The sequence below is a fragment of the Plasmodium brasilianum genome, chromosome 12, assembly GCF_023973825.1.
Source record: "Plasmodium brasilianum strain Bolivian I chromosome 12, whole genome shotgun sequence".
Classification (NCBI taxonomy): domain Eukaryota; phylum Apicomplexa; class Aconoidasida; order Haemosporida; family Plasmodiidae; genus Plasmodium; species Plasmodium brasilianum.
The window spans coordinates 2,173,517-2,188,713 of record NC_090125.1 but is presented as its reverse complement, the minus strand read 5'-3'; the positions used below and the strand labels follow the sequence as shown (position 1 = coordinate 2,188,713).

General features: G+C 23.7%; 4 protein-coding genes across 4 annotated transcripts; 3 read left to right on the top strand and 1 right to left on the bottom strand.

Annotated features, from left to right (window-relative positions):
- Positions 1 to 1,807: 1,807 nt before the first annotated feature.
- On the top strand, positions 1,808 to 2,656 carry MKS88_004441 (cytochrome c oxidase subunit ApiCOX25; the record flags this gene model as incomplete). The annotated part of the gene is made up of 1 exon (XM_067217619.1): positions 1,808 to 2,656. One exon carries the CDS (start codon positions 1,808 to 1,810, stop codon positions 2,654 to 2,656), a length of 849 nt encoding a protein of 282 aa, XP_067072029.1.
- Positions 2,657 to 3,709: 1,053 nt separating this feature from the next.
- MKS88_004440 (conserved oligomeric Golgi complex subunit 6) lies at positions 3,710 to 6,250 on the top strand (the record flags this gene model as incomplete). The annotated part of the gene is made up of 1 exon (XM_067217618.1): positions 3,710 to 6,250. The coding sequence occupies one exon, from the start codon at positions 3,710 to 3,712 to the stop codon at positions 6,248 to 6,250; it is 2,541 nt and encodes an 846-aa protein (XP_067072028.1).
- Positions 6,251 to 6,828: 578 nt separating this feature from the next.
- MKS88_004439 (mediator of RNA polymerase II transcription subunit 4) lies at positions 6,829 to 7,860 on the bottom strand (the record flags this gene model as incomplete). Its single annotated transcript, XM_067217617.1, has 1 exon — positions 6,829 to 7,860. One exon carries the CDS (start codon positions 7,858 to 7,860, stop codon positions 6,829 to 6,831), a length of 1,032 nt encoding a protein of 343 aa, XP_067072027.1.
- Positions 7,861 to 9,342: 1,482 nt separating this feature from the next.
- On the top strand, positions 9,343 to 12,519 carry MKS88_004438 (ribonuclease Z; the record flags this gene model as incomplete). The annotated part of the gene is made up of 4 exons (XM_067217616.1): positions 9,343 to 11,417; positions 11,619 to 11,871; positions 12,069 to 12,204; positions 12,407 to 12,519. The coding sequence occupies 4 exons, from the start codon at positions 9,343 to 9,345 to the stop codon at positions 12,517 to 12,519; spliced, it is 2,577 nt and encodes an 858-aa protein (XP_067072026.1).
- Between the last annotated feature and the right edge of the window lie 2,678 nt (positions 12,520 to 15,197).

The window sequence follows — 15,197 nt, the reverse complement described above, 5'->3', positions numbered from 1 at the left end:
CGGAGAAATAAAAAAAAAAATAGATCTTTTCACAAGCAGCTAATTATATCGTTACTTTTTTATTCTATTGAAATGTGAAAAGAAAAAGGAAATTAGCTCCTTATAATTTGTTACCATAAACAACTGAAAAAGTTATAGTGTTAATTCATTTTTAAATGTTTTCATCTTTTATCTTTTATTATACTACCAAAAAATTATTTTATTGAAGTTAAAACGTTTGTTATTTTTCATTTGCAAAAACGGCACAAACATGGTAAAAACATTAAGCAGGTAATAATGAAAATACGGTGCTATAATATATGTATATATATATATATATTCAAGAAAGTGATACACTGTTCTTATCAAAATTCCTTTATATTCATTTATATAACTTAACAGTAAAGGTATTCAATACGGTAGTATATCATAATTATCATTCTACTGACATTACATAAAAATATGTAAAACGAAAATACTTTAATGCATAATAACTACATAATAATAAAAAATAAATATAATACACATGAAAAAAAAAAAAAAATGTAATACGGGGGATTAACTTTACTAATCATTTTGAATCTTTTTAGTCTTAACAATGTTTTCCATTCTGTGAATGGCACCTGCATAACAGTATTCTCTGAATAGACTTGTCCCTTTAAATTTTCTTCATTTAAGCAGTAAAAGAAACATAAAGCATAAAACACAAAACACAAAACATCTAATTTATTTTCACACCCATACCATGAAATTAGGTTAATTTTTATTTTTATCAAATGAATTACACATTGATGCTTCTATTTTTTTTTTAAGAAATATGCATCGCAAATTAAAAAAAGTACAGCTTTGTTTTTTTTTTTCAGTACTACTATTTACGAATATAAAATTGTGATTTAATGTGCATTTATTTTCTGAATTTTTTTTTTTTTTTTTTTCGTGCAAATATTATATGAAAGTTGAAAGATATTATTTTATAGCACTCCAGTAAACAGGAAAAGAAGAAAGTTGACAAAATTATTGTATTTTAGCAAGTGTAATTTAAAGCGTATGAAATGCTTTTAAATAACTGAAATTGTCGTTACATTTCTTAAGAGCATTTTAAACATAAAATAGGTACGTATACATGTATATATTATATGGGGAAAGCGTTTATACATAAATATTTATATAATGTATATTCGTTTGTATGCGTATTTTTTTTTTTTTTTTGTTTTTTTGTTACTTTAAGATAAAAAAGGCAAAAGAATAATTATATGTTATTATTTTTATGAATAATACTTATTTATTTTTACATTAGTTAAACGTTTTTTTTTAGATGAAAAATATTGCGTATATATATTTATATTTTTTTTTGTACATGTTTGTGTGTGTACCATAATATATACATTTTCATTTTTGTTTAAAATAATACACGAAAGAAGAGCATTTAAGTTATCAACAAACCTAAGATAAATTTTTTCAGACATCAGAGTATACCTTTTTAATTGGATAAATATATACGTATACATTGTTTTTAGAAAGTTCGCGTATGCACATTTATTTTTTTTTATTTTTATCTTAAAAATACTAAATTATTTCAATAAAAGTGTATTTCTGTTTGAAAAAAATTATGAAAAAAATATGTATACGATAATTTAGTTGGATATAGACTGCGTACATGCTTAATCTGAAATTTATGGCATTATAAATGCGTAAAGAAAAAAAAGTAGCAGCAATAATAGAACAAAAAGGCCAACAAGCAGTCAAACAAACGAACAAATAAGAAGACAAGAAGACTAACTAACGCACAAAAGGGGGCACATTACACAAGAAAATAATAGAAACTAAAATGCTTGGTAAAAGTGATAAGCATATGCTAGGGGCATTTTTAAAAATAGGCAGAAATGGCATGTTTAATAATTGTATAAATATAGAAGAAAAATACGGGAGTAAAATGTTATTAAGGACGTATGTAACAGAGAATCACTATTTAAGGAGGGATCTTATTAACCTTGATAATTCCTCTCTATTGACATATAAAAGGAATAATAGTATAATGTTATTTAAAATAAATTTAATAAAAAGTTTTTCAGGAATATCAACAGTTGAGTCGAACAGAGCAACGAAAGAAAGTGCATCTAGCATATCTGAGGAATGTTCGAAAAGCAATTTATCAATTTTTAAAAACCCGAATGTTTTAATTTTTTTTGATAAGAATGAACCTGAAACAACTGGACAAAAAATCTATAGATATTTGGATATTTCTGGTTTTCTGACAAGATATAATAATAGAAAGGAATGGATTTTGGATTTAGATCCATATACGAGATTATCTACTGTTATGTTAACAGAATATGAAAGGAAATTAATGATATTTTTAAAGTTTCATGTATATTTATTATTTGTAGCGTGTATATATTTATGGTATCATGCACAAGTTCATTTTACGATGAAACCCCCTTGTCCAAAGCCATATGATTATGGACATTTGAATGGAAAGAAAAGAGATTTTACTTGGCATGGGAAATTATTTTTTATTTACCCGAAGACAAGATGTAAAGAATGCCGTTGGTTAGATATTCAATGTAAAAAAGAATGCTTTGAAAAGTTGAAACAAGAAGGACATAAATTTTTTATTAACAATGGAGATCCTTTATCTGTTCCAAAATCTGTTTTGTACCCATCTCATTTTCATTGAAATTTTTAAAATACCTAGCAGTTAATATTTTTTGTTTTATATTTTGTTCTCCCATTTTTTTTTTTTTTCATTTCTAACACTAATGCTTTTTCGTGCACATATGCAAAATGCAAGCGAATAACAGATGAAATTCGGTAAGGTATGTAGTTCTACGTGCACTAGTGTGGATATATGTACATCTACTTAGATTATACGTTTTACGTCCGTCTCTCTTTTTATTAGTTTAGGGCATTTTCCGAAACGTCAGTAGTATTTTTACGCTTAACTGCATTTACTGAAAGATGTAGTTTAATATATACTAGGCCTTTCACGTACTAACAAATATTTTTAATTTTTTTCTTTAAATACCATAATAAAGATAAAAAATAAAATAAGCAATTTGTATAAAATAAAATATTGAAACTTTTTAAAGTTGGAAAATAATTAAAATGAAAAGAAAATAGGTTCTCGTATTACAGAGAATATATGAAGCAACAATTATGTACAAATTTTTATTATATACATTTTTTTTTTTTTTTTGAAAGCAAGTTTTTGGTAAGTAATTTCTTTTTTGCATATATAACACAATGCTTTATACCATTTAAATTTATTTATTATTTTTTTATTGTACTACATATGCATATATATAACATATATATACATACTATATATGTATAATTTTCCCGCATTTACAAATTTCAAATGTGTTCAACTAAAAAAAAAAAGAAGAAAAGTTTTAATATAATAAAACATTTTATCAATTGACCTTTTTTACAAACAATTAGATATTTAAAGAGTAATTTATTTTACTCATCTCATTTTTAATAAGCATACAGAATGTATAAACACTTAGCAAATTCATGTATATATAATTATGTATGTATGGTTATAAGATATTACGCACGTGTTTTTATTTTTTCTTGTTGTTTACTCTATGTAATGTTATAAATTGTTTCTCACGCTTAACATTTAGATGGAAGGGAATAAAATTGTTCTTCAGAATAAGAATATTCATCTGAACAAGTTAAATTTTTTTTTTTTTTTTTTTTTTTTATCGAATTGTGCCATTACACCATGGATATACAAACAAATACAACCATAGATATAATTTCGAATGCTGATTTACTTAATTACGAACTAGATAATTTTAAAAATTATAAAAGTGCTTTTAATAAATATAATGTTTTATATGATAATTATGATAATGAGTTAAGAGAATTAAATAATTACGAGCATGTTTTTAGGGAGGCATGTATGTGCTTTAAATATTTTGAAAATATACACCATAATTTAAAAAAAGTTAATGAATTAGACAAAAATACGAAAGAACGAATTTTAGAAAGTAGCGAAATGACTAAAGAAATTGTAGATGAAATAAGAAAACTGAAAAAGGAAAAATATGATATAAGCAAAAAAGAAAAAATATATGAGAAAATTTTAGAGGAATATAGTTTAAGCTCATTGTGTTACAACATTTTAACTGACTTAAAAATATCTTTAGATATAGAGTTTTTTGAACATTTAAAACATTTTGAATATACAAAAGAAAATATAATAAAACTACTAAATGAGAATTCATCGGAAAAAATATATAAATTTTATTCAAAACATTACAATCAGATATTAAATAAAGCGTGTAAAAAAATGTGCTTATACATAATACGGGAAAGCAATCACTTCTTTTATAAAAAAGGCAGGAAAATTATTAATTTATTATTATGTAACGTTTATGAAGAAAAAGACAAAAGAAAAATAATAATAAAAAATTATGTAGGAAATTTTTCACTTATAACCAAAATGTGCTATAAAATTATCGTTGAAAATATAGAATATTTTAATATGTGTTTAAGTAATTTTGTACATTATAGAAAAAAAGTGATAAAAAAAAATTATCAAGATTTAATAGCAAATAAATATAAGACAACCACAAAGAAGATGAATATACAAGAATTAGATGATGAAAATGATTATTCAACTCAATATATTAAGAATTTCTTTTCTATTATATATTATTTGATAACATTGGAGGATAATTTTTTAAAAATATTTTTATTGTTCAATAATTATTATGCAAGTACAACAGTTCCATACATTTCTGCACATGTTGAAAATATGCATAATAACTTATACGATATAGTTGATACTTTATATATTCCATATACTCATTTTGTAGAAACCAATCTAAATATATACCCAAAAAGTTATGAATCATGTTATGAACTATTTCATATTTTAAGCGTCTTCATATATAAGCTGAAACAATTTCAAGATAACTACGAAATAAATGATGATATTAAGAATATAATTATGGAATATTCTACTAAAACTATTGCACACAATATTAATAAGAATGAGCATAGTACATTAAAAATTCAAAATGGTAATGGCAAGGATTACTCATTTTTACAACAAGATTATGAATTAATTCTAACAAAAAAGAATAGAAACAGCAGCTCCTTTTTATGTGATCCTTCTAATAACATAACAGACACTGTTCAGAAAATGTTTCTGAATGATAATAATATAGTGTTAAATAAAAGGAACAAAGAAAATGTACATGCAAATAAATTTAGTAATCCAGAGAATACTATATGGGAGAATGATCCCTACACAGAAAAGACTGAAAATTTGAAGAAAGCAGAAAGGAATGTAATACAACAAGTAGAACACGAAAATAATGAGTATATCATAGATGATAACAAATGTTATAGTATGAATGATTCTAATTCAAATAAACACAATAAAGATAAAAATAATGCAGAAAATGTCAATGGAAAAAACAAGATGAAGGAGGGGAGCAATAGTAGAAGAAGCAATTTAGGTGATTATAATAAATCGATTGAAAAAATTATTAGTATAGAAAAATATAACTGTAAAATATTAAGTTATACTCAAAAAATTCAAAAGAAAGTAGAAAATGAATTTTTTTCATTATGGCAACAAGATGTTGTAACCTTTTATTTAAACAAGACAACTAAAATTGAAGATCCTAACTTTTTGGATAACACACTATTTTGTATTAAAAAAATTTTGAATTGTTTAAATAATGTTTATTCCATTTATAAAAACAGGGCGTTACTTGAAACATCTAATAACGAACAAAATTTTCAAAGCGTACTTGATATTACTATTAATCCGTTAATAAATAATTGTTTAAAAAATAAAAATCAAAATGTAGAAACCGATTACATATTTATTGTAAACATATTTATATTTATACAAGATAGTATAAAAATATTCGAAGGCTCTTCGAAATATTGTGACTTACTTACCATAATTATTGATGAAAAAAAGGAAAAAATTTTACAGTTAGAAAATTTTCATATAATGAGTTATTTACAAATGGACAAATATTGTATAGAGCATGAAAAAAAAAAAATAGATGAAATAAAATATATTGTAGAAAATTTCTATAAATTTGTTTTTTCCGAAAAATTCAATAATTTTAATATTATAAATAAAATTGAATCCAATGATGTAAAAAACGATTTGAAGTTAGCTATACTAAACAATTTACACAAAGCATATGTAAATATATATGATCTGTACTCCACAGAATTCAGCATGACTTATACTCCTGAGCAAATAAAAGATCTTCTTTTAAAAAATTATTGAGTTGTAAAATGGAAAATAATGCAACAATGGAAAGGAGGATAAGAGAATAATCAAATAAGTTACATAACTATTAGCATAACTATGCTTCGCTTTATCATGTGTTGAATGTTATATAATTGAACTTATGCAACAAAAAAAAATTAAGTAAAAAAAGGCAAATGTATATAAAGAAGCAAAATGAATAAGAAGTAAAACAAAGTAAGAAGTAAAACAAAGTAAGAAGTAAAACAAAGTAAGAAGTAAAACAAAGTAAGAAGTAAAACAAAGTAAGAAGTAAAACGAAGTAAGAAGTAAAACGAAGTATAAAACTAAACAAACTGAAGCATAATAAAATAAAATAAGAGGAACAGCGAGAAATGACATGTAATAAACAGTAGAAATGTAAATAACCATACTATGCATTTCTGTCCAAATATTCGAAAATGCACAATTTATATTTGATGAGTCTTTTTTATTATTTTCTCCTTTTTTCTATTATTTTTAATAATTTTCTATTATTTTAATTTTTTGTTTTTATGTTGTTTCCTTTGTACACACATTTTAATATATTTTTGTTAACTCATTTAATTTGACTACCCTTAATCTTCACCTGAAGAAGAGCCTCCATTTGATGATGATTCTGATGATTTTTCCTTTTTCCTACTTAATAAGAAACCTAAATTTTTAAACACATTTGTAATAGCGGATGGCTTGTCAGAAGTGTTTTCATCCTTATTAACTTTCTCTACAAATGAGGGTTTATCGAGTTGTTCAATGTTTAACATTTCGTTTGTTAAAGATACATCATCTTCTTCAACTTGATATGATTTAGAAATACATGAAACTCTAGATTTTATAAATCCTGTTTTAACTGACCATGCATATATATTAACCTTTTTCCTTTTCTTTATTTTGGGCTTATTATTGGCATCATATACTTGCTCCTTTATTTCATCGTTTACCCTATAATAAATAGTTGTACTTGGTGTTGAACAAGAAATATCAACAACTAAGATGTTATTATATTCCTGTATAGTAATAATAGGAGGAAAACAAATAGTACTATATTTCTGTAATTGAAATAATTTAGACAAATGTATTTCTTCGATATTTACAAAATTTAAAAAATGATAATTTGGATAATATTCTTGATGTATTAATTTATCATTTATGTTATCACATTCAGGTGGTGCACATGTTGTATCGGACAATATGCTGGAATAATTAATTAGTTCTTGCACATTTACAGGTTCAGATGTTTCTTCTAATTTTATGCCATCTAACCTTTTGTCGGCTAGTAACCAGCTTGTTTCCATCATTTCCTTTATATTCAATAAAAAATAAAATTTTTCTTTGTTACTTATCTTGTCAAAAAATTCTTTGTTTATCTCATACCCTTTTTTACTTTTTTCACTTATAATATCCTTGCTATTATCAATTTTTGTGTTTTCCTTATCCACCTCCTTATTTCCCGCTTTATTTAACAGTTCCTCAAAATACTTACTGTATAAGGTCTCTTCTTCTGGCTTCACAATATTTTTCCATTTGTTTAAATCATATTTTTCTATTTTTTCCTTTATCGTTAACACTACCTCGTGAAAGCTTTTTTTATCTCTATACACAGATCCCATCTAATCGATGTTATATATTCCTAAAATGGTGTTATATGCTGTAAATTTTTTTATAAAAATTGCTATGCAAAATATTTCGAAATAGTATATCAATATGTGTTATTTCCGATTTCCTTTAATTATTAAGTTTTTTTTTTTTTTTTTTTTTTTTTTTTAAATAATATAGAAAATTTCTATAGTAATCATTTTAAGAAGCATATTTTATGGTTTACATATTTTTTTTTTTTATATATATATGTAAACAAGCATATTTAACTTTTTAGAGGCTTGTATTAGATTTTGTTTAATTTTTTTATTTTTATTATATATATGTAGATTATTTCATCTCAGTATGCTTTGTGCACTGTATTGACACATTATATTATTGGGTTGCTAATCTTGAATTCAATTTCTTTTTTTTTTAGGAAAAGTCAACTATTTTATGTTTACACAAATCGTTCTTAATACATTAGTGTAATATTTTTTTTTTTTTTTTTCATATGTAGTAAATTTTTTTAGATGTTGAATATTTGAACTTATTTTTTTTTTAGACTATTTTATACTTTATATTTTATTTTTTTTGTAAGAATTTACCTTATTTGTTGTATTAACAGGAGCACAATATGTTTAAGAGAAACTTATGGACGTATATATTTATAAATGCATCTTATACAAGTTTTCTATTTATTTGGATGCAAAGAATTCAATTTTTCATCTTTAAAAAAAATGCTCCAAGTTACGGAAAATACAAACTTTAATCTAAATGAAAAATATAAGCCCCCGTTATGGTAAAGTATAGGCATGCATAAATAAATATATATGTATATATATATGTAGTATATTTGTATGTACGTAAGAATATGTTATATTGTGCCTTCCTTTTGAGAAATATAAATTCTTGTATTTTTTGAAACAGCGTTGTGCTATAATAATATACTATTTTTTGAAGTATAATATATAAATTTTTGTTTTATGAAAAGGAAGTATAGCGCATTTTTTTTTTTTGAGTATGTCACGTATTTTCGTTTTTTAGGGTAATAAAGTGCATACTGTTGAATGGTTATATATATATGTATGTACGTATCATTTATATCTTTTCTGTTAATATTTCTGTGTAAATACGCATTACATAGCTTATATGTAAAGATATGCTAGTTTTACTTTTGAAATCCTAACAAATTTCTTATTTTCTAGCAAATGCTTTAAATTATATATTATATAATATATATAAGTTGTAAATGGAATATGTCCTTAAGTATCAATCAATATTGTATCTTGTGTTACTTAATTATTATTTTTATTTAACAAAATATTTTTGGAAAAAACAATTTATTTTTTTTTAATGAAAAGATAAGCCCATTTTGGTTTAGCACAAAACATATTTGTATATGTATATATATATATATATATATATATATATATATATATATATATATATATGTACGCTGATATATGAATATTGATTTTACCTGACTATATTGAGGTCGCATAAAGAAGGAAACAATGGAGGTGTACATTCAAATGATAGGCTGGCATAGACTGGCAATACCATCGAGTTTGCGTTTATTCGTGAATGGAGACTTTACACTTTTTAATTGTGGAGAGAACAATCAACGATTTTTGAATGAACATAAATTGCACCTAGTAAAAATAAATAATATATGTTTTACAAAAATTAATCCAGAAACTATTGGAGGTTTAATAGGTTTACTTTTAACTATAGATAATATATCCGATAATATTATTACTATTTACGGTCCCAAGCCTATAGAATGTATTATTAATAGTTTTACATGCTCTTTTGCAAAACTGAAAAATATAAAATTAATAATCCACGAAATTTCAGATAATACATTACCAATTGTTTTAAAGGGTAATGTAATAATTACCCCAATTGTACTTAATGAAAAAAATGTAAACTCTTTAGAGGAAAACGAATCATATATAAGTAATAGTAGAAGTCCTACTAATACAGATAAAAGGAAAAAACATATTGAACCAGATGATACATGTTATGAAAGAAGAAATAATTTATGTGGTACTGAAAAAAGAAAGAATCCTTCAGATGGAAGCTATTTCAGTTATTGTAAAAAGAGGATGCTAGAGGTAAGTTGTAAAGATATACATAAAAGTGGAAATGAACACAGTGAAACAAATATAAATGAATGCGGGGGATCAGCTAGAAATGATTGCACGGTATCGAATGGAAATGACTGCAGTGGAATAAATGAAAATGAATGTAATGGAACAAGTCAAAATGAATGCATTGGAACAAGTCAAAATGAATGCATTGGAACAAGTCAAAAAGAATGCATTGGAACAAGTCAAAATGAATGCATTGGAACAAGTCAAAATAAACGTGGAGAGGGTACATATGGAAGTATCCACGATAACAAGAGTATAAATAATAATGATTATAATATCAAAACATTCACATGTGATAGGGAAAATAATAAAAAATGGAACAGCATTTGTTATTTAATTGAATGCCCCCCGACGATTGGCAAATTTCATGTTGAAAAAGCTAGGAGCCTAAATATCCCATCAGGAAAATATTATGGTATACTAAAATCAGGAAAATCCATTACACTAAATAATAAAATAATAAAACCTGAAGATGTATGCGATGAAAATATTGATGGAAGAAAATCATTAGTACTTGATTTACATAATATTAAGGATATAAATTATTTAATCAAAGAAATTGAAAATAAGGAAAGTTTTTATTTAAAGAATTTAGAATATATCTTTCATTTATCTAGTGATGAAATTATCAACACTAAGAGGTATAAAAAATTTTTTTTAGGTTTGAAAAATGTAAAAAATATTAAATGTAATCAATCCAATAGTTCATTAAATGTATGCCCCTTTGTTTCTACCTCCTCATTAAATAACTTTCTTTCGAAGTTGTTACCAAACATATTTTTAAAGTACAAACCGGATACCCCTATATATGACTTATCCTATTTAATACCAAATGATGCAGATAAACAGGATAGGCAAGAGGAGGATAAACAACAGAATAATTCTTATATAATTGATAAAAATAAAATAGAGAATTCAAATATTCCCCCAAATGAACATAATAATATGCAGAATAATACTATCTTAAAAGATAACGAAAAGGTGAAGGATAGATATGAAAATGAGAGCGACGTAATAAATGAAGAAGATGGGGAAGAAAATGATGCTTATCTTTTATATAAACCACTAACAAAATTTGTCTTACATCCTTTTCATAAAATTAATGTATGCACAAATGAAACACTATCAGATTTATATCCAAATATTTTTAACCTTTCAAAAATATCAAATATCTTAAAAGAAAACCAAGATTTAGTAGAAACGATTGAACATTTTAATAAAACGGAAACTCATAATTTTTTATCATTTCCCTCTTTCTATTTTCTTGGAACTGGTTGTTCAATACCGTCAACTTTTCGTAATGTATCTGGTATCATTTTGCATATTCAAGAAAATTTTAGTGTTATTTTGGATTTTGGAGAAGGATCCTTATACCAGCTATACTGGATGAGTAAATCCTGGCTCCATTTTTCCGCAATTATAAAATCGATAAAGTAAGTTTTATGGGGGGGTTTCTATTTATGGATATATGTCTATGAACAAATTCTCAGTATACACCTTTTTTCCCATCTTCCTGACAAGTTGTACAAAGGAACATATTTTCTACTTATGCAAAATGCCTTAATAATTTTTCTTTTCTAAAACATGCATACGTATATATATATATATATATATACTTTCTCTTCCCACTGTAGAACGATTTTTATCTCTCATGCCCATGCGGACCATCACGCCGGTCTTTATTATTTTTTGTATATAAGAAAAATTCTCTTTCCACATTTGAAACATCCACTAATATTACTCCCATTAACCTTAAAAAAATGGATGAATTTATTTAATCAGTTATTTTTTGATAAGCTAATAAATGTTGTATATAATGAAGAAAATTTAGAAATAAAACAAAGAATTAATGATGAAGACAATTTTTTAAGCCTCCACCTTTTTAAGGTATAGTGTTGTGTAGTGGAATATTTTATTTAAAATGTTTTGTTCATGCGTAATAATTACATATAATATAGTATTATGTTATACTGTATTATGATGTGTTATATTTTTTTTAATATATATTGAGAGAAGCAGAGTTTATACATTATTATAACATGGATAAGAAAAAGTAATTCCAATGAATTTGACCCATTTTTTAGGTTAACCATATTAAGGAATCTTATGGTATAAAAATAAAAAGCAAGCATATAGGATCAGTTGTTTATTCAGCTGATACAAGACCTTGTGATAATGTCAAAAAATATTCGAAAGACTGTGATATTTTAATACATGAAGGTAAAAAAAAAAAAAAAAATGTTTTCTATAAATTTTGAATAATTTTTCAAAAAATAGATAAATATTTTAAAATAATGTATATATACTGTACGTATAAATATAAAAAAAAATGCATAACTAAAAGTATAACATACAGGAAAAATAACATATATCTACGTTAGAGAATAATTCATATACAAATTTGTATATATTAAATTTTCAGCCACATTTGATGACGAATTATTAAGCGAAGCTATTCACAAAAAGCATTCTACCACACATGAGGCCATGCAAATTAGTAACATAGCACATGCTAAAAATAAAAGATTATTGTGAATTACTTATTAATATAAATTCATTATATATATTTATATATATACATATGAACACATATATGTACATTTATAATTGTATATGGATTAATACGCAGGTCAAGAGGCTAAATGTAAAACTTTAATATTAACGCATTTTAGTCAAAGATATCCAAAGGTAATACTTTTAAATAAAAATAATGTGTAGTAATAAAATAACAATTATTTAATGCACATTTACATAAAAATTAGGCACTTTGACAAAATATGCACTTTTGTGTTTATTATACAAATTACGGAGTAAAACTGCATATATGATCGTATAAGCCGTAATTTGCTAAAATACTTAGACAAAATAATTATATATGAATTAATTTTGTTATGGGACATAGATTTATAATTAAAAAAATTATAACAAAGTTTAAAAATAACTAATATAATTAAAGCACAACTGGACTTATGAAAATGAATTTACCATTTTAGTCGCATAAAAAATATGTATGCATATAACAAGTGTATACATTATTTGTATATAATGTAACTATATATTTATGTGTATATATGTATATGTAAAATAGAAATGAGGACGTTAATTTTTAATTATTAAACAAGATGCTATAACAAATGAATTTTATAACAAATCAAATCCTTTTTTTACATTTTACTTGCAAAATGCAAAAGTAACATATTTAGGAAATTATGTTTTAGATCTATTATAATATACCTAAGCAACATTGCAAAACAAAAAAAATATATCTAAAAATTTAATAATAGCATAAACATAATAATTGAAAATATTTAACATTATTTTAATTACACGCAAATACAACTGTTATAATAATAAAATTAACAGTCTTATAGATCATAACAAAAATTGTAGAATCATGAGCGCGTTTTTTTATTTATTTAAACAAAGAAATTAACTAAATATTAAAACACATCCGTTTCTTATTAAAAATTTTTTTTTATACATCTTTCAAATTATATAAATGCATGCGTAAATGTGTATATGTGTGTATGAATGTATATATATATTGTTTATTTTTTTTAGGCACCCAAATTAAATAAATCATCCACAGAAATTAATGAAATTATGAACAAAACAATTTGTAGCTTCGACTATATGTGTATTCCTTTAAATTTAATAAATGAATTGCCTCAATATTTCAATATTTTACTAAATTTATTAGAAAAAATATTTTAATTATAACAGGAAAGGCAGCAAAAAAAAATAATAATAGAAAAAGCAGAACAAATAAAATGTGTATAAAATGCAAAAAGAAATCCATTAATAACTAAAACATAAACAAATATGTGAAAATAACCAGGAAAAATGTAAAACATAAAAAAGATGCGGTAAACAAAAAGAAAACGTAAAATAATAATTCAAAAAAAATACAAAATAACACTAGAACAAAATAAGATATGCTTTCTGTCTATACATGTATTTATCCGTATGTATATCCCTTAACTTGGCTAATTTAAAGGTTAATTTTTTTTTTTTTTTTTTTATATTATATTAAAAATAAAGTAAAATATGTTGTTATTTCTATTTTTTAATATTCATGTTGTTCTCATGCAATTTATTCATATTACAAAATTTATTAAAAGCTCCATTGTTCGGAAAAAATTGATGTTGATATGTTTTGAAATTTCCCCATTTTGTTAAATAAAATGGTTTGTTAAATTTTTGTGATTTATATTCTTCTTTCACCAACCATTTACTAACATTCCATCTTGGGGACATGTGATATCTCTTTAATCTACATTAATAATTATAATATTAATAAAAAAAAAAAAATTTCCTTTACATATACATACGTAATATACATGTATACACATTATAATGAACAAATATTTATTTATAAATATTTATGAAATGAAATTCTTATAAATGGATACAACACAACATAAAGCAAAAATAGTAAATAATCCATAATAATTATAAATATAAAACAAAGTAAAACAAATCAAATAAAACTCAAAAATGTTCCATTTTATTACATACTAAAAGTTTAAATAAAATAATAATACAAATTCATAATTTATATATTAAATTCATTATTTACTTATAAGTCCACGAAGTGTTCCATCTTAGCAAATATAATTTACTCAAATTATACATTTTAACAAACTAATAATAAATTTCAAGATTTATGTAACAAATACGTGTAATATGTTACGTTTAAAAGTCCCTTAATACAATTATTCTAACTTACCTTACGTTATTTTTCCTCGGAAAACAATGTAAATTTCAAATAACTCCCACCTCTATACTCTCAATATCTAAATTACTGTTATTTTAAAAATAACAGCAATGCCACAAAACTCTAATTCACGTATTCAACTTTACAAAGAAAAATATCTATTATTTTTACAAAACAGTTTTTCGATAAATTAAATTAATAAAGAATAAAACAAAAAAAGGATGTAGCAAACTACTATAAAATTCTCATTTTTAATGTCTTGTCTTATATTCAAAAAGCACTTCACACTAAATGTATCATCTCAAAAAATCCTAGCTTTGCTTTCATAAATTTCTGTTACATATATATATATATATGTATTACATAAAAGGAAGATATATGAGCATATATCTATATACATTAATATGCTATACCTTTATTATGCAATTCATTTTTTTCCTTTTATATTAACATAAAATCTTCTTATGAAACTAAATGTCAGCTATATTCATATTTA